Source organism: Macrotis lagotis, chromosome X (genome assembly GCF_037893015.1).
Source record: "Macrotis lagotis isolate mMagLag1 chromosome X, bilby.v1.9.chrom.fasta, whole genome shotgun sequence".
Taxonomy (NCBI): domain Eukaryota; kingdom Metazoa; phylum Chordata; class Mammalia; order Peramelemorphia; family Peramelidae; genus Macrotis; species Macrotis lagotis.
Genome location: NC_133666.1, coordinates 262,779,820 through 262,806,585, shown reverse-complemented (window position 1 = coordinate 262,806,585; position 26,766 = coordinate 262,779,820). Strand labels below are relative to the sequence as shown.

The following is a 26,766-nucleotide window of genomic DNA, read 5'->3' as shown; positions in this document are numbered from 1 at the left end:
GATCCCTTCTATCTCTAATATTCTAGCATCTTATCACTGTATACTGTAAATGCTCTTTATATCATATGAGAACTCCTCTAAAATTAAATACCATCCCTGGGAATATAAAGCAATTGAAAGTTTTCTCCTTTGGTAACATTATTAGAAAAATGAATTCCAGGTGAAACTACAGATGTTTACTCAAGTCATCTGTAGATGATACGTTGTTTTCTCAGTAGATAGACATATGTCACTCAAACAGTCTTTTGTTTGCTTATGCTTACAAAATACTGCCAGGGGAATAATATAAATACAAATTAGATGGCATCCTAAGAAGACAATTTATTCTGTTGTGATGAGTCTAATATGAGTGGTTAGACAGTTTGTCAAATTAAAAAAAATGTCTTTTAAGTGAGGGAAAGTTGCAGATGTTTTATTTGACAGAAGCTTTCAGGCAACATTATCTGATTTTATTTTGTTTTTCATCAAGTAACAGACAACAGCATAATATTATAAATTAAAATTCATCCTAAAGAGTCATCTTAGGAAGTGAAGATTCTCTAATGGTCAGAGCAATAATCTAGGATAGTTAAACCATAGATGCTGGTTTCATACATCTGGGCATTCTATTTCAATTCATAAGAATTTTAGTTGATGGGGCAAATTTGTAAGAAGGCAATTTAGTTATCATGATTAGAAAATGGTTAGTGAGTCAGTCTCATTTTATGTATAGAAGCCACAGTATTTTGGGAAGTTTAATTAACTATGTCAAGTTATCAGGGGAACATTGGAGATATATAAGAGAAATTGGAGAAAGGTCATGAGAAATTGGGAGATGGTAGAGGACAACAAATACCAGACTGAGGTCCTGAGCTAACTCTATCAATTAAGAGAATTAAGAAATATAAAGAATACAAAAAAAGTACCTGGAAATAGGTCTATTTGATATATTTCCTTTCTTAGAAATTTGAATGGAAAGATACTGCAGAGGATGTCTATAATAGGTATATACCCTATGGAGGTCATTGAAAAGAACAAAATCCATGTAACCAAAAAAAAAAAAAGATACCTCTTTGCTTATACTTGGTAGACTCTATCTAATAGCATAGATAATAGCTATAATAGCATAAAAGGTTTTGTCTCTTTCTTTTGTTTTGTCCCATTCTTACTGTTCTAAATTTATTTTCTTTGCTTATTGATCTTATATTTATTTAAGTACTAATTTTTATCTCATTCTTCTAAGTATTTTCCATATTTTTGCCTTATGGATAGTGCACCCTTCCCTTTTTTGCTGCTGTGTCTCTTATTGAATCTGTAGGAGTTTTTTCCTCCCCAAAATCATATTTTTCCTTATTTTTCATGAAATCTTTCTGTTGACCCATATCTTCCTACTCTGCTTCATGTTGTTTTCCTCAAGTAGCTCTAATTACTTTTCTCCTGAGGCATGATGTTACCCATGGAGCCTCCACATTGTTTTAGAGTAGGGTTAGGTAACCTTTTTTCTGCCAAAGTTCACTTGGATATTTATTTTATTATTGGCAGACCGCACAAAATTATCCACGTAAAAATTAGCCTGCTATATTTGGTCAAAAATTTAATTAATTACCCATAAAATGCTCATAAATTTATTGAATTCTGAGTCCTGTCTTTGGTTGCCATAGTAGCAACAGATTAAGTGATTTTCTAGGTCTTATGTATGAGGGCCAGATGATCCCCCCTTCCCCCACCATCTGAGAGGTAGCAGTCCCTCCAGACTCTAAATGCTTGCATACTATATCTATTTTAAGTTCCTCATGTTTCATCAAAAAATCCTATGCCTCTGCTAACTCACTCATTAACTCATAACCTCTCTCTTTCCTATGACTATGACAGTTATTTTCCATATATTGCTTTACAATGACTTGATTAGGGTATATCATACTTTCCCTTCTATTTTCTTTCTCCTCTCTTCCCTTATATGTATCCTTCAGTTTTTGCAATTTAATCACACAAAAGATACTCATTTACTTTTAGTTTAAAGATTGCTATTGAGGGGTGATTTCTCCATCATTACTTGTTTTAGTAAAACACTCTGCTTTCATTTTCATTTACTTGCTTACTTTCAGAAAGAAATATTTGAATGATCCCTCTATAATTTCTTTCTTATTGTTTAAACTCTATAAAACTCTTTCTTTTTCTATTTTTTCCTTTTAACAATCTCTAAAAGTAGGTGAATTTATTTCATTGCTTATGTTTTCCTCAGTAGCTACATTTTTCTTTTACCTTTCTTATGTTTCTTCTGTTTGGGATGTTTTCAAAGTAAATAATCTACCCATGTCTGGTTAAACTCTGCTTTTCACCAATCCACCCATTTCTTCTCACTTTATCCTCTGAGGTAAAGCACAAGGCTAATCCTTCTCTTTGACAAAATCCCTTGAAGAAAGCTATCAAGTTCTTCCTTAATACTCTCTTCTATAAATCAAATATCAATTCAATTCCTCTTTATTGAGAACTTACAATTTTTTGGTCACCATGCAAGGTACTGGGAATACAAAGACAAAATTCAAAACAATCTCTATCCTCAAGGAATTGCCTTTACCATTTTTCACATGGCATAATCTCTATTTCCCTGATCCTAGTCTTTCTCTGGTTAATCATTGTCTTTCTTCTGTGTATATAGAACCAAGCAGATTGCAGCAGATGTGCTATGACTAGAGTTGAATACATATGGACCATCACCTCTGCACTGCAATAATCTGTATAAAGTACCTAAATTATATCTAAAAAGAGCAGAAGATGGAGAGATGTTCTGTTCCATGATTCTTATGATCTAGTTCCCAAACTGTAACAACTATAATTTTTTTCAAATTGAAGCCAGTAGAGCCCTGTTCAAGATCTATCTCTGGCAAACACATTGGACTTTTGATATTGGAAAAGTCATTTAATATTTTAATATTCCGGATGATCTTCAATTTTTACATTACAAAATAGGTGTCAAACTTCATTGGTAGCTGGGGTTTCCCCAAAGATAATTAATGAAATCACTGGGCTAATATCAATCATTTCCCCATTTGCCTTGAAATTTTACTATATAATATTTATTCTTTTGAGTCACTCATTAAAACAAAACAAAAATTCCTCTGTCTGGAATAATCAGTTAAGCTATCTTATGAGCACATATCAGTGAGAAGTGGGTTTTTCAGAATCATCTGATGTCAGAGGATGTGAGAGGCATGAGGAAAATCTAGGTATGATACAAAAGTAGGTTATACTTAGTGACTGAGAATGAGGATGAAATACCATCAAAAAGAAACGAGATGCAGAAAAGGAAAACTGAGAATGCTGGAGACAAACTTTTCCTGTTCACAATTGTGATTATAATTGTCTCTGATGAAGAGATCTTATAATAATATAATGATCTTATAATAATATAAAATCACAAACCATGTAGATCCAGATTCTCTTCCAGCATATGAAATATTAAATGGATATCAAACAATATCTTGAAAATCGTTCCTTAACTTTCAATTTTTTTTGCAATTTTACCCCTACCAAAAAAAATCCCACAAAAGAGGGAAACCATAACATTTTTTAAAAAGTCCTCCAGAAAAGAAAAAATTAGAAGTCCATTTCTGTTCTTATTTCTTGCTAATGTCTTCAAAAGATCCATAAGATGGAGCAATATGAGAAGTGTGATGTTAGTATATTGGGCCAAGGGTTAATGGAAGATCCAGGCAATAGGGTATACCATTTAATGGGCTGGGAAGACTTTATCAGTACATTTAGATACTGGCAGATAAATCCATTTTTCTTTTGGGTGAACTCAAGAAGTTCAAAGAAGAATAAAAAGATTATAATCATTAGCAATATCATAATTTAATTAATTATTATGTCAGCTACTCTAATTACAGGATCTTTTAAAGATTCCAAATATGAATTATTGAAATAATAATAATAGTAAAAGACTGTGCTTGAATTATCAAGAGATAGTTGTGTTCACCAAAGTACCCTTTTTTCCCTTCACCTTCACTATGAATATCTAGAGATATTGTTTTACCCTTCTGTTTTTCTCTTCTATTTTCCATCTATCCTTAGATTTTAAAAAAAACTTTTCTAATTTGCAACTTCACCTTTACTTCCTTGTTTCATTATCACATCTCTGAGTGACTGCTATATTAAAAGATAATCTTCTGTTCTCTGATCTTTAGATTGGAATGTCTCTATAACACACTTAGTATTTTCCACAATCTGATTCCATCCATGGATTTTCTCTCCCCTGCCTTATATGAAATTATACTACTCACCAGAGTAAGGATTCCACTTAAAGATCACTCCCACATATCCATGAATCAAAGAATTATAGAAATAAATTCGCAAAGACCTCATAGGCTATCAATATCAAACAATAAATCAATGCATACTCAAAGGATACATAAACTTTGTTTGATGAAAGGGAACAGATTCCTGCTTGTCATAAATTGTTTATTAGCCTCAAGTTTAAATAAAATTTTTTTGCAACTTCAATTCACTGTTGAAAGTTCTGCCTTGTGAGTTGGACTAAACAAAATTAATTACTATTACATTTGATAGTCCTTCAAATACCTAGAGAAAAGTGCCATGTCTTCCTGAAGTCTTTGCTTATATAGCATAAAGAACTCTATTAACTCAAGTTCTTTCAGCATCATGATTGTTAGCCTCTGAATACTCCCCTGTTTATTACTGTACTTCCCAAACTGGAAACCAACCAATGAATCATGGAATGTTTGTTAAATTCTTATTTCATGTCAGGTGTTTTTGCTAGGGATCAGGGGTACAAAGATGATAAAGAAATAGTGCCAGCCCTCATGAAGTTTACATTCTACAGGTCAAACTAATTGGACATATGAAAGTATGTGAGGACATAGATACATAACCAATGAAAAATAATTTGGAAGGGGGAATAACGAGAAGATGGGGCTTTCAAGAAATTCTTTATATAGGGAGTTGTATTTAATCCGAGCTTTGAGGGAAACTTGGGGGCTCTACAAGAAGATTTATGGAAAGAATACTTTTCAGATATAAAAGACAGCATCTAGAAGAGATTGGAACTAATAGATGGGGGTATCATGTGGGAAGAAGATCAAAAAGGTCAATTTGACTGGACTGAAGATTGAACAAAGTGGAATAACACATAATTATTAATTATGTACATGAAAAAAATGCTATGATTCAAATTGTGAAGGACTTTAACTATCAAACAGAGAAAACTGCATTTGATTCTAGGGGTAACAAGAAACTACTGCAGTTCATTAAGTGAGGGAATGGCACAGTAAAATATGCTTTAGGGATATTGCTTTGGCTATTATGCAGAGATAATGTTGGGGGGGTGATAAAGAAAAGAGTATTTCAGAAAATGTAATGAAAATCTGAACTAAAGTGTTAGCTATGTAAGCACAGAGTTGAGGAGTATTAAACATATCGGAGAAGTAGAACAAAGCAGATTATACAACTGATTGAATATTAAGACTAAAGGATGATGAAGAGTAGAGGATGATTACAAGGTCCACAATCCATATGAATGGAAATATGGTGGTTTGAGTGAAATAGAGATGTTATGAAGAAGGGAAGGCTGTCACAGAAAACTAATGAAAGAATTTCTTTTTTGGAAGTGTTGTGTTTAATATGTCTATGGGATATGGTGTAGGAAATTTCGGGAGTCAATTAGCAATGTATGATTGGATGTCAGGAGAGATACTAATAATAGAAATAAATCCAGGGGGATATGGTTATAGATTCAGATTTGAATGTATATGTACATCTGTGAGTCATCTGTGTAGAGATAGTATTTGATTCCATGGGAGCTAGTGTAATCAATTAGAATGTAAAGAGAGAAAAAGGTCCAGGATATAGCTTTGGATGGATATTCACATTTAGGGTATGGGAAAAGGATGCTGATTATATAGCAAAAGATACTGAAGAGTCTTAAGAACAAATGTTCCAGGAGACTGGTGATTAAGCATACTTTTCATTTCTTGACAGAAAGGTGACACTGAAACGTGTATAAAAGAGAACAGAAGGAAGGCCAGAAGGAGTCACAAACAAGCAAGGCCACTTTGAAAGTAACATGATGAATTTATTATCTACTCAGAAAGAAAAGCAAGTTGTATATAATGTGTAAATATTTTTTTGGTCTTTTATGTATATGGAAAAGTTTATTTTAGTTGATATTTGTTAAATTCAGAATTTAAAATTGCAAAGAAAAAAAGAGATTATTGGTAATTTTGGAGAGAGCAGTTTCAACTGAGTGTTGTTTTTAAAGGCTAAATTGCAGGAAATTGAGAAGTAATAGAGAGGAAGAAATTGGAGGTGATCAGGGTAGAGAGCTTTTTTGAAGAGTTTGGCTATAATTGAGAGGAAAGAAATAGGATTATAATTTGAGGTGACTGTATGGCAGGTAAGGGACTTTTTAAACATAAGGTTGAAACTTCTCCCCTGTTGCTTCAGTTGATAAAGTCAACTATAAATTTTTAATGAGTTAAACTTATTATAAGGATAGTCCTTCTATTAGGAAGGGATATCGTTCTAATTAAGTCAATAAGGGCACAACCCTAAAAATGCACATTAGTTGATCATCTGGGGGGGCTTTATATGGCTATCTTTTAGCAAGCTTGACTTATAGCTTGTGGCATAAGAGCATCATTAGTTGTCCATTCTAGTTTTGTACCATTTGCAAATTTGACAGTCATACCATCTAACCATTTATCTAAGTAATTTATAAAAAGTGTTAAACAGCATTGAGACATAAATTATTGGAGTATCTCACTGGAGACTTCCTACCAATTGAAATTCAATCATAAATAGTTTAGACCTGAAAATTTATCCAATTTTAATATACTTGATTGTATTGACTAGTCCATACCACTATACCTCTTCTATGATGAAAAACCAAGGAAACCTAAGCAGTTTGCTAAAATTTAGAGTATTTCTATAGCATAACCAGATTTCATTATTTTTTCAAAAATGGGCTAAATCCAGTTTTGCCTAATCCAGATAAAGTCATGGTGGTTCTTTGTGATCTCTGTGGTAGTCATTTATATATATATATATATATATATATATATATATATATATATATATATATACAATATTTTAGGGAAAAAGCCCTAGTAGATTTAAGAATTTTAATAAACATAATAATAAATTATGACTTCAGAGAAACATTGATACTACCCATATTCTGACACTAGTGATGGGCTAAATATGTAGAATGAAGCTGATATTTTTGTATTTGGTTAATATAGGGATTTATTTTCACTGAATGTATTTTATAAATGGTTTTCTCTTCTTTTCTTTTGTCCCATTAGGAGGGTTGTAAATGGAAAATTAAGGGTTTACTGATTAAAAAATGAAAAGAAAACACTGGTAGGAGTTTCTAGCCAAAAATTTCTTTTTATCTGACCCATCTGGGTGCCCTAAAATACACATGATTAGTTTCCATTTATGATTCAAAATAATGGAGATTCCTTATGGCCTTTTATAAATCCATTATCTCTTCCTTTACAAAATATGAACATCTAAGTCCTTAAAAATAAAATCAGTTTTCATGTATTTGTTGTGAGGAATCAAAATGAGAGAGGAAAATATGAGGAACTCCCTATTCCACCTTTCAGGGACAGTACACAGGCATTATTTTGATTATTTTGACTTTTTTATTGCTTTTTCACTGAGGTAAAGTTGGCTATACCAAAATTTATCCAGTTGTGTCTTTTGGCCCATGAATTTCTGCCATTTTGAATGTTCCTTATGAAATAAATGAAACATTTTTACCCATCTCCAAAATCTTCTTTTTGATGATTCTGTAGTTTTTGAGTAAAAGAAAACAAATGAACTAACAAAAAACAAGAGTGTCATTCAGTCTTTCAAACTAATGCTTTTAACAATCCTCTTGACATGTTGAAAATCATTCTGGTTTTAAAGTTGGATAAGAATTTTAAAGGTAGCTCAAATTCCACTTTCCATAGAGGTCCTTTCCTAGTCTTCCCAGCCTCTAGGTCCTTCCTCTCTGAGATTTCCTCCTAACTAGTCTGTATTTACCATGGATGTACTTATTTAGTAGATCTTGTGTATCTGATTAGATTTTGAGATTCCCTCAGGGTAGATACCATATCTCTGCCCTTCTTGCAAGGGCTTTTCATATATCTATCATCTCTATTTTAAAAAATATGAACATCTATGTCCTCAAAAATCATATCAACTGTCATATTTTGTTGTTCAGTTCTTTCAGTCATATACAACCCTTTGTGACTGTATTTGAGATTTTTCTTGGCAAAAATACTAAGGTTGTTTGTCATTTCCCATTCAAGCTCTTTTTACAGATAAGGTTACTGAGGCGAATAGGATTAAATGACTTACCTAGAGTAACACAATTAGTACATGTCTGAGGCTGGATTTTAATTCAGGTCTTCCTTACTCTAGGCTTTGTGTTTTATTCATTGCATTACATATAGTAAGTGCTTAATACTTTTGATTGGTTACTTATATCCTACTTTTAATAATGTCACTGAAGTAAAAAAATATTATATAAGTTCTATCATTTGGGATTCTTGACTTGATAATAAATAGTGGAAATTTCAAGTAACACAAAGCTTACACGCAAGTTTCTATTTTATTGTCAAGGAAGAAATATAAGTATTATTATCCCCATTTTATTGATAAATCTGAAACTCAGATGGATAGAAGTACCTCACATAGTTACACAGTTAGGAAGTATTAAACCTGGGAATTGAACCAACTTCTCTTGACCTTTTCATTCCATGAACCCATTTCAAGACTAATAATTGTGATTGTGTCTATAAGTGTCTGAAACATCAAATTGAATCAATGAATCATCCAGCTGTTTTGCTGACACAAAATTAAACACAGAATTTAAATGAATTTTTCACTATTTTATTAGACATTGGGCTTCCTGAGAATAGGGATCTTTTTTGGGGGGTGGGATATTTTTTTGTGACTTCAATACTTAACTTAGTGCCTGGTCCATAATAGACATCTAAAAATTGTTGACTTGACTTAATTGTCCTGTTTGGGGTGGGGGTATGTGAGAAAAGATACAGTTTCATAGAAGGGGACATGGTTGTAAACTCAAAAGAAATCCTGTCAAGGAGAGGAAAGGAAAGCATCTTAACTGCTAATGTAGGCTAAAAGGGTGCTAAAAGTCTATGTGACAATAATAAATTGTTTTTGACTCAATGACTCAAAATGAATTTAACTATGTTGACAATGGGCGGGGGGGGGAGGAAGGAGAGAAAGAAAGAAAGAGAAACAGAGAAGAAGATAATGAAGGAAGAAGAAGAGGAGGAAGAGGAGGAAGAAGAAGAAGAAGAAGAAGAAGAAGAAGAAGAAGAAGAAGGAGAAGGAAAAGGAGGAGGAGGAGGGCACACCCATAGAGAACCTCTTTCAAAGTAATCACAGTTCCGAAAGAGTTTACACATTTATGTTTTTTTCTAGTGTTTTTCTTTTTTAAGTAATCCCTTTGTACATTGTCAGAATTCATCTCCTAAAAGTATACCAAAAAACTGAGTAGGGCTCCAATTCTGGGGATGAGGTAGGGAGAAACCTGATACCTTCATCTTTCATGAATTTGAATTGATTAAGTTTCTCTTGTTTGTGATTGCTCAAAGTGCTACACTTTGGTCAATATTAAGTGTGGTTCACTGCATTTTTTCCATTTGTTTTATAGAGATCGGGTACATTTTATAATAAATGCCTTTTAACCAGATTACTTAACCATCAATTGGCAAATGCAAACATTATATCTTGTGTCTCTTTGTTGCACTTAATCATAATGTCTATTCACTTTATAAACAACTTATTCCAAGTCAGAAGATAAAAATAATTCAGTAATTATAAATTACTGAATTCTGAATATATAAAGATAGCCACTTCTTTTAATATAGTAATGTAGAAAGAGTAATAGCTATGGAGTCAGAAAACCCAAGTTCAAATCCTATTTCTTATGATTACAACCTGTATGACCATGGAGAAGTTACTTAACCTCCTTGGTACTCCAATTATTCATCTCTAAAATGAGAATCTTAGACCAAATGATATTGATTGATGCTTCCAGATCTAAAAGTATGATCTCATGACCATTCTAGGCAGCAGTAGGGGAAAGTTTCAAGGGAAGCTCTCCAATGTACTAATTATAGAATTCCCTCTGTGAGTTTATGGAAGTTTGTAGTGCTATACCACACCAGTCATCTCCTAATGTCACAGTATATTTAATTCTTTCTTTGGACCTTCCTCCTTGGATCATGTGTCCTTCCAACCTGTTTAGATATTCAAATCATGAACAAAAAATAAACACTTTGACTTGTAAGATTTTTGATTGTCCCTATGATTTATAACCATTGGTGCAGTTTTATAAACAGATTATTTAATAGAACATTTAAAATATTTTGATATTTTATTTTTATCCAATTATATGAAAAAAGAAGAGATTTGTAAAAGTTTGAGTTCCAAATTTTCTTCTTCCCTTTCCACTCTTGATCCTAAGACAGCAAGCTATTCTACATATTTAATACAGACCAAAAAATATCAAGAAAAATAACATTTTAAAAAGTATGTTTCTATCTGTACCCAGACTCTATCAGTTCTTACTTTGGAGATAATATTTTTCATAGTAAGTCTTTTGGAGTTGTCTTGGATCATATTTTTCTTTTTTGCTGAGAATAGCTAAATCATTCATAGTTGACCATCGTACAATATTGCTGTTGCTATGTAGTTAGGTTCTGCTCACATCACTTTGCATCAGTTCAATAAGTCTTTCCAGATTTTTCTGAAAACATCTTGCTTTTCATTTCTTATAGTACAATATTATACCATCAAAACCATGTGCCACAATTTGTTCAGCCATTCCCAGTCTTCTCAATTTCCAATTCTTTGCCACAGCAAAAAGAGCTTCTCAACTTTCTTCTATTCCCCCCAAAATTTGTCATTTTCCTTTTCTGTTATATCAGTCAATTTGATATGTGTGAATTGGCACTTGCATTTTTTCAATCAAATGTGAATTAGAGCATTTTATATGACTATATGACTATAAATTTCTTCATCTTGAAACTGCTTATGCCTACGTTTTGACAAATTATCAATTGAAGGGTGACTTGCATTTTCAAATTTTGAATCAAAACCTGAACAATCAATTCTTTCTCAGAAAAGAAAATCACTGTAATTTTTTCATGTGTATTTCCCTTCATCCTATCTCATCTCCCCATGTTTATCCTACTCTCTCTCCTTTCAACATGCCAATCATCTGTTTTTCTTCTAATGCCTCCCTTTTACCAGCTTGGACTCTCTTCTCTTATTCTTCTAGATTTCTTAGTTTCCTGTGGTGTAAGACAGATATAGCCACCTGAGTGTGTATGCTATTCTTTGTGATGAGAGTAAGCTTCAAATTGTTCCTCCAGATTCCCTATTTTTCTGTCCATAATAAAAGATCTTTTTCTTACTTTTTTGTGAGATAATTTATCACATTATACATCTATCCCTCTTCCCCTATGCATTCTTCATTCTCACGACTTAATGTTATTTTTTAGACATCATCACATCATATTCAACTCATACCCATACCTTTTAACAGAATAAATTTAGAAGTTACTTTTTATGTACTTTAAAGAATTTGGAAAGGAAATTTAACAGGCCTTATACAACTATAAATCCTAAAAATTCATTAAATATATCTGCTTATTAATAAAATATTTAAAAAAAATTTTAAATAATTGATATTGGCACAGAGTCGAGATGGTGGCATGAAGGCAGCATTTCCCAGGAACTCCATCCCCCCAAAATTCCAAAAAACCATCAAATTATGACTAGACAAATTTTGGGGAGCAGAACCCACAGAAATACTGAGTGATACATTTTCCCACTACAAGATTACTTAGAAGCTCTGTGTGTTTCACCAGGACCAGGAGTTGAAAAAAAAATCCCTGCCTCAGTGCAGCTCAGCATAGCCCAGTCCAGCCCAGGGATCACTGGGAACAGCTTGAAAAGGCAGTGAGAGAACTCTACTGCACCAGAATGAGTGTGTAGTGAGGAGCACGAGCTGCAGAACCTGCAGCAAGAATTGGGGAAAATCAGCTTGCACCTCCAGAGCACAGCCCACAGATGGTAAGGGGGTCAGGGGAGACTGCAGAAATCTCTTTGTTCTCCCTGGGGCAGGACTCTGCTGTTTACCCACACTCAGATCCAGGTTGGAGTTTGGCCTTCCATAATAAGATAGCAGGACTCCTCCTCACAGCTCCAGGACAGAGGGGAGCCCTGTGATTGTCTACATATCAAAGCACAGACAAGGGAGCATAAGACCTTTGAGGAATAAATTTCAACGGAATGTCCCCTCAAAACAACCCAAAGCCTTGGAAGTGTTGTAAATTAGTCTTGGGCTGAGGAAATGAGTAAACAACAGAAAAAGAAGCTGACCATAGAAAATTACTTTAGTCCCATGGAAGATCAAAACACATACTCAGATGATGACAAAATTGAAACTTCCATATCTAAAACCTCCAAGAGAAATAGAAAATAGGTTCAACCTATGGATGAGCTCAAAAAAGACTTTGAAAAGCAATTAAGGGAGGTGGAGGAAAATTTGGGAGGAGAAATGAGAGCCATGCAGAAAAATCATGAAAACTAAATCAACAGCTTGGTGAAAGAAATACAAAAAAAATAACTGAAGAAGATAATATGTTAAAAAGCAGTTTAGGCCAAATGGAAAAAAAAAGAAAACAAAAGGCAAATGAGAAGAATGCCTTAAAAAGCAGAAAGCTCTCTGAAGAAAATAACTCCTTCAAATACAGAATGAAGCTGAAGGAATCTGATGACTTGGCAAGAAATTAGGAAGAAATCAAACTCTTCCAGAAAAGCCAAAAATTAGAAGAAAATGTGAAATATATCATTGGAAAAATAACCTACTTCAGAAACAGATCCAGAAGAAATAATTTAAAATTATTGGGCTGCCTGAAAGTCATGATCAAGAAAAGAGCCTAGACTTCATTTTCTCAAGAAATAATGCTGCAAAATTGTCCCAAGATCCTAGAAGCTGAGGGTAAAATAGAAATTGAGGGAATTCACTGCTTACCTTCTGAAAGAGATTCCAAAAGAAAAACTTCCAGGAATATTTTAGTCAAATTCTCAAACTCCCAAGTCAAAGAGAAAATTCTAAAAGCTGCCAGAAACAAATAATTCAACTACCAAAGCTCCATAGACAGGATTACACAGGATCTGGCGACATCTACATTAAGGGCTCGTAGGGATTGAAATATGATATTCCAGAAGGCAAAAGATCTTGGTTTACAACCAAGAATCAATTACCCAGCAAAACTGAAATCCTCTTTCAGGGAAAAGATGGATTTTCAATGAAACAAGGGACTTTCACACTTTCCTACTGAAACAACCAGAGTTGAACAGAAAGTTTGATCTCCAAGTGCAGGACTTGGGTGAACTACAGAGGGGGTGGATGAGGACTAACTTTGAGGAATTTAATGATATTGAACTGTCTGTATTCCTGCATGTGAAGAAGATATTGTTAACTCATATGAACATTCTAATTTATAAGAGCTGTTATAAGGAGCAAATTTAGTCAGCTCCCAGGAAGGAGCAGAATATAATGGTATAATATAGTGAAAAAAAAATATGGAGTCAAGGGGCGATAAAGGAAAGTACTGGGAAGAAGGGAAAGGAGAGGAAGAAGGAGCTAAGAAATGTCACATAAGAGTCAAGAAAAAGCTTTTTTTCAATGGAGTGGAACAGGGGAGGCAAGGGGGGAATGAATGAGCCATCATTCTCATCAGAAATAGCTCAGAGAGGAAATAACATACACACTTAATAGGGTATAGAAATCTATCTTACCCTGGTAAAAAATGAGAAGAAAGGGATGGGATAAAGGGGAATGGGGGGAAGGAAGGGGGAATTGGTGATAGAAGAGAGGGAAGATTGTGGGAGAGGGTACTCAGATACAAAACACTTTTGGACAGAGCCAGGATGAAAGGAGAGAGAGAAGAGAATAAAAATGAGAGTCAAGAGGAACAGAGGGGAGGGAAATACAGCTAGTAATAGCAACTGTGGGAAAAATATTGAAGCAACTTCTCTGGTGGACTTATGATAAAGAGAGCATCTCACCCCAGAGACAGAGCCATTGGAATCTGAACACAGACTGAAGTACATTTTTTCCCCTCTCTCACTATACTTGAGGTTTCTCATCTTCTTGGGGAGGGGGAGGGGTTTATGTTCACTCTTAAAACAAAATTATTGTAACAATATAAAATAAATAAATAAACCAAAATCATGCTTAAATAATTGATATTGGTAACGACTTTTTTCCCATTTTCTCAAGTGAGATTTATAATATTCCTGTTGGATAATAGATTCAGATGTTGTTCCAATTTTATAAGTGAGTGAGATAAGCAATTTGGTAAAGGTCATAAAGTTAATGAGAGGAGAACTCAACAGAAGAGTCCAAGTCCAGTCCTCATTTCCCTTCACTACAATTCATTCAATGTGTCATTTTAGAGAATTACAACACCATAAATTTGAGGTGATCTGTATGTGGTGACATATGCCTTCAATGCCTTCTTCTATTGGGGTAAGAAAAGCTGGTGGATCATTTGAGTAGGGGAATTCTGAGCTGCAGAAATGATTAAAGAATAAAATGGTGATTTCCTCAAAACTGGAGGGTAACAAGCCTGTCCAAAGAGGGAAAAACTGACCCAGATTGAGAAAGGTGAGTCAGTTAATATGTACTGGTCAACATTAGCGTCAGGGTTATGAGTGGGTACTGCATATCTAGCCTCGGTGTAATAGATTTAGTTGCAAAAACAAAACAACCAAACATAAAACTCAAAGGGGCATGATGACATTATTATCAAAGAATATAAGTATTTTATCATTAAACATTCAGTTTATTGCAAACTTTTAAAAATGACAATGATTCTATGTTCTCTATAGAAAAACAAAACTTTGAAAATGTTTGCATTTGATTCAAATATTGCTAGCTATGAAAATATGATGTTCTTAAGACATCTTTACAAAAATGAGAATGAGCAATCTATTTAATTCGTTTTGATCTCAAGAATTTCAAATTTTAAGGTAAACTTGAAATTTATGAAACAAGGAAAATATTTTTAAGGGAAAAAGATTCATAATGGTGATTGAGACCAAGTTATAAAAAACTTTAAAAAATATCACAAAGAAGTCCACTATCTTTTACAAAAGAGTTGAGTTCAATAATGCTTGACAAGCATTTATATAGTTTCCTTAAAATTAAAATATTTTAGAAAGCAATTCCAGTTGGTACACATTTTTTAAAAAATGAAATGTTAAAATCAGGAATTTCAGACACCTCATAAAAGCACAAAGTTCAGTATCTCAACTATTTGAAAAAATTTAAAAAGAAAAATTTCAGTGTATTCAAGCTAAAATATTCAAATAGAAATTCTTTTTATTACAATAAGAAATAGTGTGCTTAACAAGATAGAAGTCAGAATATGTCATTGAGTATGATATGTAATGTATTGAATAAGGATGAAATAAATTGAATACAAGAGAATGAAGTCCCATAAATTTCTTTTCTTGATCAATTAAATACAATTTACTGAACATATCATATGGAAACAATTCAAAAATCAATTTCTATTTAACCAATTAACAGCAGAACAAAGAAATGCCTTCATTCAATACAAGTAGTAGAAATAAATAAAAACAACAAAAACACCTGAAAAATGTTTGTATGAGTTTTGCTCTTTAAATGAGTGTTTTGAACCAGCAATTGAACCAGTTTTAAAATTGAAGTGCAGAGACACACAGTTCACTGCAAGTGTTTTCTTCTTACATAATCTCCTTTAATATAGTGAATGACATTGAATTTTTGATACGCACAGCTTCATTGAGTGTGTGTATGAGTGGTACTATAAATTGACCCCAAGAATGATGTGATCTCACTTTTCTGTCTGCAAGCCCAAATAATGGATTACTGATGTTCCTTTTAGGACTCAGTCTACCACTATCTTACTGTACTTTCTGGATTAAGGACTTCCTTCTCCCATCTATTCTTTTTTCTCCCCAGTGATAGTTTGACTTTTAAAAGAAATAGTTGGGGTGGCTAGGTGGTGCAGTGGACAGAGCACTGGCCCTGGAGTCAGGAGTACCTGGGTTCAAATCCAGCCTCAGACACTTAATAATTACCTAGCTGTGTGGCCTTGGGCAAGCCATTTAACCCCAATGCCTTGCAAAAACTAAAAACAACAACAACAAAAAAGAAATAGTTTATGATGAAGTATTGTAAGAGTCCATGCAGAATATTTACAACAGAAGTTAATCATTGTGCATATTGTAAGATTCTTCCTAATTTGTGTAAAGTTCATCTTGATCTTTGGTACCAACTACATATACCTATACTGCTTGAATTCCCTTGAACTTTTGTTAACCTGATTAGACTTTGCTTTAAATTAATACAATGAACCAAGCAATGTTAAATACCTGGAATGAAGATAATACTAGACTATCGGAAGAGACAAAACTATTAAATAAAACACAGGCCCTATTTTCAGAGAGATTCTATTCTAATTCTCATCATAAATTAGACTGAGTAGAGAGACTTTATTATTTTCTCTGGAATATACTTCTCCAGCTTCAATGATGAGGTACAGGAAGCTGGGTCTTAGTTAAGTTCTTTCCAGATAACTGTTCAACTTTGTAGTGTAATGGAAAGAGTACTGGCTGACCTACAAATCATGAGGTTTAGTTCAAATTCTGCTTTAGATGCCCACTAGCCATGTGCACCTGGAAGAATTAATCAAGAACTCTTGGCCTCACTTTCCTCATTTGAAAAAGGATAATAAATCCCCTTTAATATGAGGATAATAATATTAACTACTTTGCAGGATTATAAGGATTAGTCTTAAAATGCTACATAAATGTCAGCTAAATCCCACTAGCTCACTTATTTATAGGATATCTCATCTTGCTATCTAAGACCTGTCAAAGTGTTGTTTAATCCCTTGAGAAAAGATTTTTTAAAATACATTCTACAATGATCTATTCCCAGATTTCAAGTGATAATGAGTACTGACAACAAATGAAGCATCAAAGGGAATATATGCTTATTATAAAGAATTGCCAATATCATATATAGGGTTTCATGTGGGATTAAAAAGTCTGTTGATAAAATTATTAAAATAATCCAATTTGAATATAAGATTGTACTAGTTAAATTAATTTCAAGAACTTTATAAAATCATCTAAAAGAAACACACACTGAAACTCACAATTCACAATTGTGGTTCACAATTTCAATTCATAATGAAAAATCAAAGTGAGCGACAAATTCATATTCAGTATGAGCTAGGTAGGCAAGTACCAAAATTTTCAATAAATATATCCATATCTCACAAGCACTTCAGATGAATAATTAAATGTGCTTGTTATTGTATAGGTAGATATTAGATTCAATTCCTTTTCAGAAATTGTATAGAAATGTGCATGTTCTCAAATTATTTGCTGTTAAAAATATCTTTTTAATACTAACATTCTCTTACTGATGTGGATAATGGGATTATATCACAGAATGCCAAGAAATCAGAAGACTCAAAATTATACATAATTCTAGGGCAATGAAAAAAATCCAATATTGATCATTAGGCTATAATGCCTTAGTAATGGTAACTTGTTATGAAAGAGATAGAAAGACACTACTATGGTGTGTGTGTGTGTGTGTGTGTGTATGTGTATGTGTGTGTGTGTATATGTGTGTATGTGCATTCGCTATTATAAGTAGGTCAGTCATTTAGTAAGAATCAGTAATGACAAGATGCTCGATTTGAGTGATCTACTGGTACCCCAAAATTCTAAATGGACAAGATCAACATTTTCATTATGGTGAACAGATCCTCCTTGGAGGAAAATAGCCAACAGAATAAAAGAGACATGTAGGTAATGAATTCTTAATCAGTGTACTACTGAACTGGAAGGGCTCTGCAATCATATCAGTGTATAGTATTCCTGCCAAACATATAGGTCATAAACCATTCACAATTTTTCATTCTATGAAATTTTTATCTCCCCCCCCCAATTCACTGTAGATTGTACTTTGGGAGAGGCATTTCCCTCAATTCTCTTGATTTTATGAATATATTTAAGGACTACTCTTCCCTTATAGTCTCTTCTAATTAACTCTTTTTTGTTTCTTTTTGTTTTTTAGGTTTTTGCAAGGAAAATGGGGTTAAGTGGTTTGCTCAAGGCCACAAATTATTAAGTGTCTGAGTCTGCATTTGAACTCAGGTACTCCTGACTCCAGGGCCGGTGCTCTATCCACTGTACCACCTAGCCGCCCCTTTAATTAACTCTTAATTTGATGATCTCCTATATATACCATATTTTTCTTTGTTTAGACTGTGTTCCATACAGTTTACAAATGAAATCATGAATTCATGAAAATATTTATTCCAGACTCTATATTCTTACACACTAAGAATTTGAAATATATTTCCATGTTTTTCTAAAGTTAAGAAGTCCAATTTTGAGAGCTCAACTATTCAATTATAACCTGGTTGCTTTGTGCAAATTACAGGCTCTTGATTTTATTTTATATATTCTTTTCTAATTTCATATGGACATTTTGATACACAATCTATTATGCTGAAAATAAATATATAATTTTTTTAAATGTAGCTTAATGTACCTTATCTTCTCCAAGGCAGTAGAAAAAATAAAACAGGCAAGCTTAATCTCTCACTAGCAACTGGGGAACAAGCCTTTAGGAAATGTTCTTAAATTCTAATATATGTTTCTGGAAGATTCTTGTAAAAGGCAGCTTCATCTCATTCAAATAATGCATCCTTCTTGTCTTTGATATTTTATCCTCAAGAGTGACCATTTCTTTCTTTGAATGCTTTTCATTTCCTTTTTATAGGACATAGCAATGGTAATGCACAAAATGTACCACATTGGGCAGGTAATAGGATACTCAAGATGAAAAAGTGTTTGTAATATTCTCCACTCACATATGCATCTGTATATAATGAGCCAGAGGTGGTGTGTCTTATGGGGAACATGGGACAGGTTTGGTTATCTCCTTGGTGCTCATTTAATTTCAGCTGATGCAATACTGAAGGGTTATTGGGAGACTAGTCAAATCCTTTTTTCTTTTGCCATCATGCATCTAAATCCTGACATGAATCCCAATTCCTACTCTACTGCTTATGGAATACTAAATAGATTTGGGAAATAACTCCCAGGTAGAATTAAACATAATAGGTCACCATGGTGACATAAGGGACTGGGGGTGCTGAAAGCCATACCCTGAGGATACTTTGGTTTAAAATGACTGCTCAGCTAAAGGTTTGATCCTAAGTAACTGAGATAAAGCTGGAATGAGCCAGGTATGAGAAATCTAAATCAAAATGAGCTATATTACCATCCTTAAGATAACTAAATGAAAATTTCAAATACAATAGAAAAGGACCCCCTGGGTAGATACCAATATTCTATTACTATTATGGTAAGAAAAACGTTATTCAAAGTGACTAATGTAACATTGGAGCTGATTCATAGGAAATAATTCTATGGGAATGCTGATTTAATTTAGAATCCTATGGGATGGATGGGGATATTAAAAGTACATGAAATCAGATGATCTGGAAGTAGGTGAATTGGGTTTAATCTCTGCTCTGCTATTTATTATGATATATAACCTAAAGAAAGTCATGTAACCTCTCTGCTCCTCAGTTTGATCATCTATAAAATGAAGAAACTCTCAGCCGATAAGCAAGGAGTACAGAAAATGGAATATAGATAATGTTGGAGGTGCTACAGGAACACAGATACACTAATACACTTTTTTTTTAGTTTTTTTGCAAGGCAGTGGGGTTAAGGTGACTTACCGAAGGTCACACAGCTAGTTAATTATTAAGTGTCTGAGGGTGGATTTGAACTCAGATCCTCCTGACTCCAGTGCCCATTCTCTATCCACTCTGCCAACACTAATACACTTTTAATGAAGCTATGGATTTCACCAAACACCTTGAAAAATATTTAGTACTGTGCAAAAAAGAAATCAGTATATGATTCAGAACTTGTGCTTATTGATCCCACCAGTGAGACTATACTACAAAGATATTAAAGAAAAGGACACGTTCCATAGACAATTAGAGCAACAAAATTCACAGTAGCACTATCCTTTTTGTGGTACTATAAATACCTGGAAACAATACAGATACATTTCACTTGATGAATGACTGAATAAGGAGGAGTATATGAATGTTACAGAATATTACAATAAAGGAAGAAATGATGAATATGAGAAATTTGGAGAAGCATAGTCAGAATTGTATGAAATAAAAAGAAATAGAACAATAAAATGATAAATCATTATAACAAAATGTAATTTCAGTAAGGGAAACATCTCTTTGAGAGGAGGGATGAGGGACAACAGTACCAGAATGTTTTCTTGCTATGTCTGACATGGGTGCTATCTTGACTGGTTTCACTTCTTTTAATTAGTTATAAAGAACTCATTGGCAGTGGTGGTGGCATAGCTGGAAAGGACTATGATATAAAAAAATAAGTCACTAAAACTTTTTCCGAATAAGAGTTAGGAAATAGACTCCAAAGAAATGAAAGTGAAAAACAAAACATCCTTTACAAATCAATATATTCCTAGTAAAAAAATGTGGAATACAAAGTTGGTGCCCATGGATTGAGGAATGGTTTTAAAAAATAAAATACCTATGGTAGATGAATATAACAGAATATTACAATTCAGTATGAAATAATAAATTCAAAATAATGGAAAAAATCAGAAAAAAGGAAGATTTGTATAAATTAGAGAAGAATCTAAAGGAAAATATATGCATTATACAAAATATAAATTTTAAAAATCACTGATAGGAAGTTAGATTCCAGGTAAAGAGGAAAGGAATTAGAGTGTGGGAATATGTTTTATTCACTAACAGATTTGGTCAACTGTTACATGTTCCATTTTGTTTCAAGGGATAGTTCAATGATGAGGGAGTGCAGAAGTTCAAAAAAGGATTATTATGTGAAGACAAAAGATATCAAATATATATTTTAAATGAGGGGGGGTTAAAGGAGTTGATCTTTGAGACCTATTCCAACTCTGTATCTCATGACTCTAGAGCTCTGATTACTTGCCTGCATCCCATGGTTATTATGATTTCTCTCTCTCTCTCTCTCTCTCTCTCTCTCTCTCTCTCTCTCTCTCTCTCTCTTTCTCTCTCTCTCTCTCTCTCTCTCTCTCTCGTGTGTTTGTGTGTATGTGTGTGTGTGTGTGTGTGTGTGTGTGTGTGTCTTTCTCTGCTGTTTTCCTGAATATTCTTTTTTAAACCATGCAAGGGGAAACATATCAACCAGTGGAACCAATATTCTAATAAGACCTTTTAGAAGAAAAAGAAGATTTCGAAGAAACAGTTCTTCTCTAAAGTACCTATGAACTACCATGGTATTAGGTGTGGTTACTGTTAAATTCTATAAGTTCCTAAGTCCTTTATTTTACCATCCTTATTCTTTATTTACCTTGATGATCTTTTCTTTCCCATTCTTCTTTCCCTTATTCTTCTTGTTGTTCACCTTTTCTCTATCTTCTTATCCTTTTGCTTTTTCAATATTTATCTTCTTAGATTATTTCTCTACCCTGTCTTCCTCTTGTCTCCTCTCTCAGATACACACACACACATATACACACACACACACATACACACACACACACAGAATAATATTTCAGAAGTAATCAGTATCACCACTAAATTAAAAGTAAATGGAAATCTACTCTAAGAAGTTACTTAGGTGATATATGGAAATATTTGTCATGGCAAACTACATTTCTTCTTTCAACCCTCTTTAAACAAGTTAATAATATTCTCAATTAATAATCACTCATATATCAATGTAGTTTTTTCTTTAAGCCAATAAAGCCCTGACTATAATATTTGAAACTATTTTTTTGAGGAAAAGATGAAATCAAGCTTCTCACAGAGCAACAATCTTATGATTTTATTTTATGTTCGTTTAAAAAATGTCCAAAATGCTCATGAAGTTCACTAAATCTGAATGTAAACAACCTCACAGTTAGAAATGCAAAGGAGGAAAGTATGAAAATACATTTAAACCTGTACACTTATCACTGCTTTGAAATAAACATGATTATCAAAACAGTAATAAATAAAAATTTTCTTGACCTCTGCCTGCCTGACAAATTGCATTTTAAAAGGAAACTATTAGGTTTCGTCAATGATGTACTTTTTATAGACCAAAGATCACATTCAGAAACCAATCATTTTCTGAAGTCATGTTGTGACTCTCCAGAGGATTTGGAACAAATCTGGAGAACTACTAGAAATATTCTACTAAAGGTGAGAGAGTAAAAAGGAGATAAAAGCATGGAAGGGAAAAAAATAAGTGCCCAAAAGGAGGTCAAGTGGGGGGTGGGGTGGAAATCTCTTTTTTTCCAAAGTTGGTTTTTTGTTTGTTTAGTTGTTTTGTGGTGAAACTAAGAAAAGATGGGGGGGGGCATTCTACTGAAGACAAATGTCACCATTCATTAGAAATCAATCAAAAAACAAGTTTTTCTAAATGAATCAAAATGTTCTCATATCCTGTTTGAGAAGAAGATGTACACCTGAAAAGTAGGATATTTCCAGAAGGCTGCTGGATTCACATACTAGCTCCTGAGATGATTATTAAATTTCTGGGGTGATCATTTATTTATATCTCCAAAATTGACAAGTACTATGAATCAGGAATTGATTGATTGTTTTGTTGATTTTTAGACTTAAGAAAGTGAGTAAGAAAATTGTTTATAATGTGTGTCATGGTTACATTTTTTTCCCTCTATAAGTTGGTTGTTTAGCAATTGTCAACAAATCCTTGCAAAAATCCCACACACCTGTTATTTTCAGTTACCCCTCCTGCTGGGCCATATTAGAATTATTTGCCCATTCCTTTTTAATTCATTCACATTTTGGGGTGCTTTTAGTAACTTCCTGGCTTGGAGGTAATATTCTTTATTTTGTTTATTTAATGTGGCTAATTGATCAATATTGACATTGACAATGAGCCAACCGTTTCCTGTTATTTTCAATACATTGATTCTTCCTTCTGTTGAAAAATAATTCACATACTTGCATATTATAATTGTATTTTAAAATATACATGCCTCTTGGTTTATGGTTTGAACCAGATAAGATGCCACGGCATAAAAGATTTCAAAAACATTTCATCCAAGCCTTCTTTACCCTTGGATTGTACGTATTTGTTTTTAGCACAAACAATTAACTACTCAATTATCACAGTTTATCTTTCACCTTGTGTATTGTAATTGAACACATTGGTCAGCCATAAAGAGATATATTTAATATAAAGTCTTCTTTTATGGTGATTAAAATATATCATAATGCATGCCTGGAGACAGAGTCCTAAAGTCCTGTCTAGTTCCCAATGTTCCTTCCCAATTAATTAAATTTCCAATACTTAAAATAGTTTATCACATCTCATTTATCCCAGAATGAATAATTTATCATTTATATAAAATATTAATTTCACTTACGTTGAATAGTTTTTGATAGAATCAGAGAATCTGCACATAAGATCCATATTGGATAGGGGTTTTAGGTTGTTGGAATCCAGTGAGAAGAAGAGAAATGGAAAGTAGACAACATCTATTTAACATTCAATACCACTGCTGTTACTGTCATTCATTTCCCTTCTCTGTCACATGATCACGAATTCGTTTCAGATATCTCAGTCATTAATTGACTAGGTACAGAATTAGTAGCAAAATTATCAATGCTGGTAGTGGAAGTGGTAGTTTATGAGAGGTAGGTATTGAGAAGAAACAAAATTGACCCCAGTACCCCTCTACTAGTCAATCTACAAGTTCTGGGATTCACAGTGAACATTTAGCCAGCTACCCTGGGGGAACATGGTATCTGTTAATGCAAGGAATTAGGAAGTTGGCTCTAACTCTCTTTGCATAGGTCAAAAAAATGTTCTAAAACAATGACCCCCACAACAAGGCAAGAAGCTACTATTATTGTCTATTGGGCAATCTGTCCAATAGTAGTAACTTTTTATAAAAAAAAGAATTTAAGAAACATTTCCATGACACAGTAGAATAGAAAAAAAATGATTGTACATGAAACTGCAAATTTATTATGTACAATTTGCTATTTCTTTTAAATGTATAATAAAGTTATCATGTAGTATTCTTTTTTCCCTCTTTTCTCCCCCCACACATCCCTACCTTAGAGTTGGCTAAGTAGAAAAGTTTATTCAGTTTACTCACTACTAACACTGCACTATAGGCTCAAATATAAGAAAATGAAAACTCCTATTTCCTGCAAAATGTTTTAGTTCAATTAACAACTTCCAAGGAGAAGTTCCCCATATCTCCAAGTGTCCAGAGACTATATAGCTAATAAAACAAGCAAGTAACTTCTGAAAAAAGAAATATGTCATTGGCCATATTTTCAGAAACTTCAGAAAGGTCACATAAAGAAAAACCTGAAAGTTTCCAGAAGCTGTGTAAAAATTCTTTCCTGCCTAAATCACCCTTAACACTGTCAGCAGTGCTCTCTGCAGCAATCTCTAGATTATCTGACAATATGTAACCTTCTGGAATTCATATTCTTGCTCCTTTAATTAGGCTTCTCTAACTGTTACAAACCAGCTGAGCATTCAATAGATAGGTGCTTTATTTCCTTTTTCAACCTTTTTTTTTTTTTTTTTTCCAAAGGAGATAATGAAAAGGATTCAAAGGAGGAGGGAGGCAAAGAAGAAGCAAAAAATGCAAGGGGAAATGGAAAATTTTAAAATCCCCTACAAAGTGGAACATAAAGATTTGGGATATCTGAGAAATGACCATCCACATAATCCTGTTCTGTGTCCTAGTCAAGTCCTTCTACTTCACAGCTAAAAAAAAATCACATTGGGGTTAGAACCAAAACAGCATTCTAGTAAGCAGGACCTCAGAGGATTATAGGCCACATTACTTATACACATGAAAGTAATTACATCTTTTTTCCTTTGACTCTAATTACTGCATAATTAATCTCTCCTTGATTTCAAAATTCATTTTGCATCAATGAACAGTGCCTACTATTTCTAGATACTTATACCCTCATGGTAATTTCTCTAACAGTTCTAATTTGCTTGGGATTTTTCTGTTGAATTACATTTGCCCAGTATATTTCCCAGTAATTGTAGGCTACTCCCAGTGGCTTATCATCATTCATCAATTTGTTTTCAACTTTCCCAGTAATAATACCAAAATTGATTTTCCTCATGCTCTGTATAAGTCATCTTACTTTCTCTTTACAAAATACAAGCTATTCAGGGAACATAACTTTTACAAACACATGCCATTAAAATAACTTCAAAACAGAACTGGGAATTTCTTCCCATTGCCACTTACCTGGTGGACTCGGCAGATGTGATGGCAATGAGTGGAAGAATCTTCAGTGGAAGACTGGTGGGCCTTTGTAGGTTCTCTGATTCACTTTTCAAGTCTGCTTGCTCTAGCTGTCTGAAGGCCAGTGGAGGAAGCTGGATATTACGAGAGGAGAGCCTCCGAACCAGGTAAGGCTCCATTCCTCGGAATTGGTCTTCTCCCTCACTACTTGAGTGCAATGTATCCTCAGATGCCTAAAGGAGTCCGAAGGTATAGACTTGGTCAACAACTGTTTCCAATATTTCTTATGAATTACTATTTTAGTTATTATGAGAGGGAAAAAAAGGAGTTTATTTTCCTTAATGTGCAAATACCCAACTCTTAAAGGGAAGTGGAAATAGATTTAGGTGAGGAAATTTAGATTTAAATGCAGAATTGTAGGTGTACTTGCTGAGATTTGAAGGTGGTTTGATTATAACACAATCGGGAAACCTACAGGGATCCTGGAACTTATGTGCTTTGCAATTGTGCTTAAAGTCTACAAACCTGTGGGCAAAATAAGATGCTTTTTCTATCTCCTATTTAACATTTAGCAAAAACTAAGGCCAGTGTTCTAGTGAAGAAGGAAATAACATGTAAACATGTACACTGAATAGGAAAGGGAGAAGGGAGAGGAAGTATATGAGTTTTGTTGGTACATAATTCAGTTCCTGGGAATTCTAAGGAACTGTATGTTACTTATCCATACCAGTAGACCTACTGTGAAGGAAAAGGAAAAAAAATTTTATATATATATATATACACATATATATGTATATATATATATATATATAAAACATATATATTTATGTATCTATACATATGTGCATATACATAGACATATAAAGATACAAATGTATGTACATGTGCACACAAAAGCACCCAGATATTAGGAGCCAATTTATAAGCAGTTATTATTATTATTATTATAATTCCTACCTATTTCTTCCAAATGAAGATCAGAAATATATAAGAAAAACTATAATCTAACCGAATGATATAAAATCAAGGCTTAATTCTCCAGAAATTTTCCGCATAAAATAGCAAATTTGGCTGAAATACGAAATGTAAAATAATGCTCAATGAGGCTAGAAAGGCAAAATGGAACTCTGTTATAGTCTCCCTTAAATACCAAATAGAGAAATTGAATAGAATAGAATAGAAGGAATTGGGAATCACTGTAGTTTCTTAAGCAGGTGAATGATATGGTTACATCTGTGCTTTAGGAATATGACTTTAGCAAACATATGGAAGACATGTTATAAAGAGTAGAACCTAGAAGCAGAGACATGTGGAGGCTAGTAAAATAATGTAGGCAAGACACAAGGAGGGCTTAAACT

General features: G+C 33.4%; 1 protein-coding gene across 2 annotated transcripts in view; it reads right to left on the bottom strand.

Annotated features, from left to right (window-relative positions):
• Window positions 1–25,679, bottom strand: part of PDE4D (phosphodiesterase 4D) — a 1,222,901-nt gene extending 1,197,222 nt beyond the window's left edge. The window contains exon 1 of one of the 2 annotated variants that reach the window (XM_074203059.1): window positions 25,412–25,679. In XM_074203059.1, coding sequence (XP_074059160.1) covers window positions 25,412–25,587 — 176 coding nt within the window. In that variant the 5' untranslated portion in view covers window positions 25,588–25,679. The remainder of the gene's footprint in view (window positions 1–25,411) is intronic. The other variant, XM_074203069.1, reaches the window with a different exon arrangement.
• Between the last annotated feature and the right edge of the window lie 1,087 nt (window positions 25,680–26,766).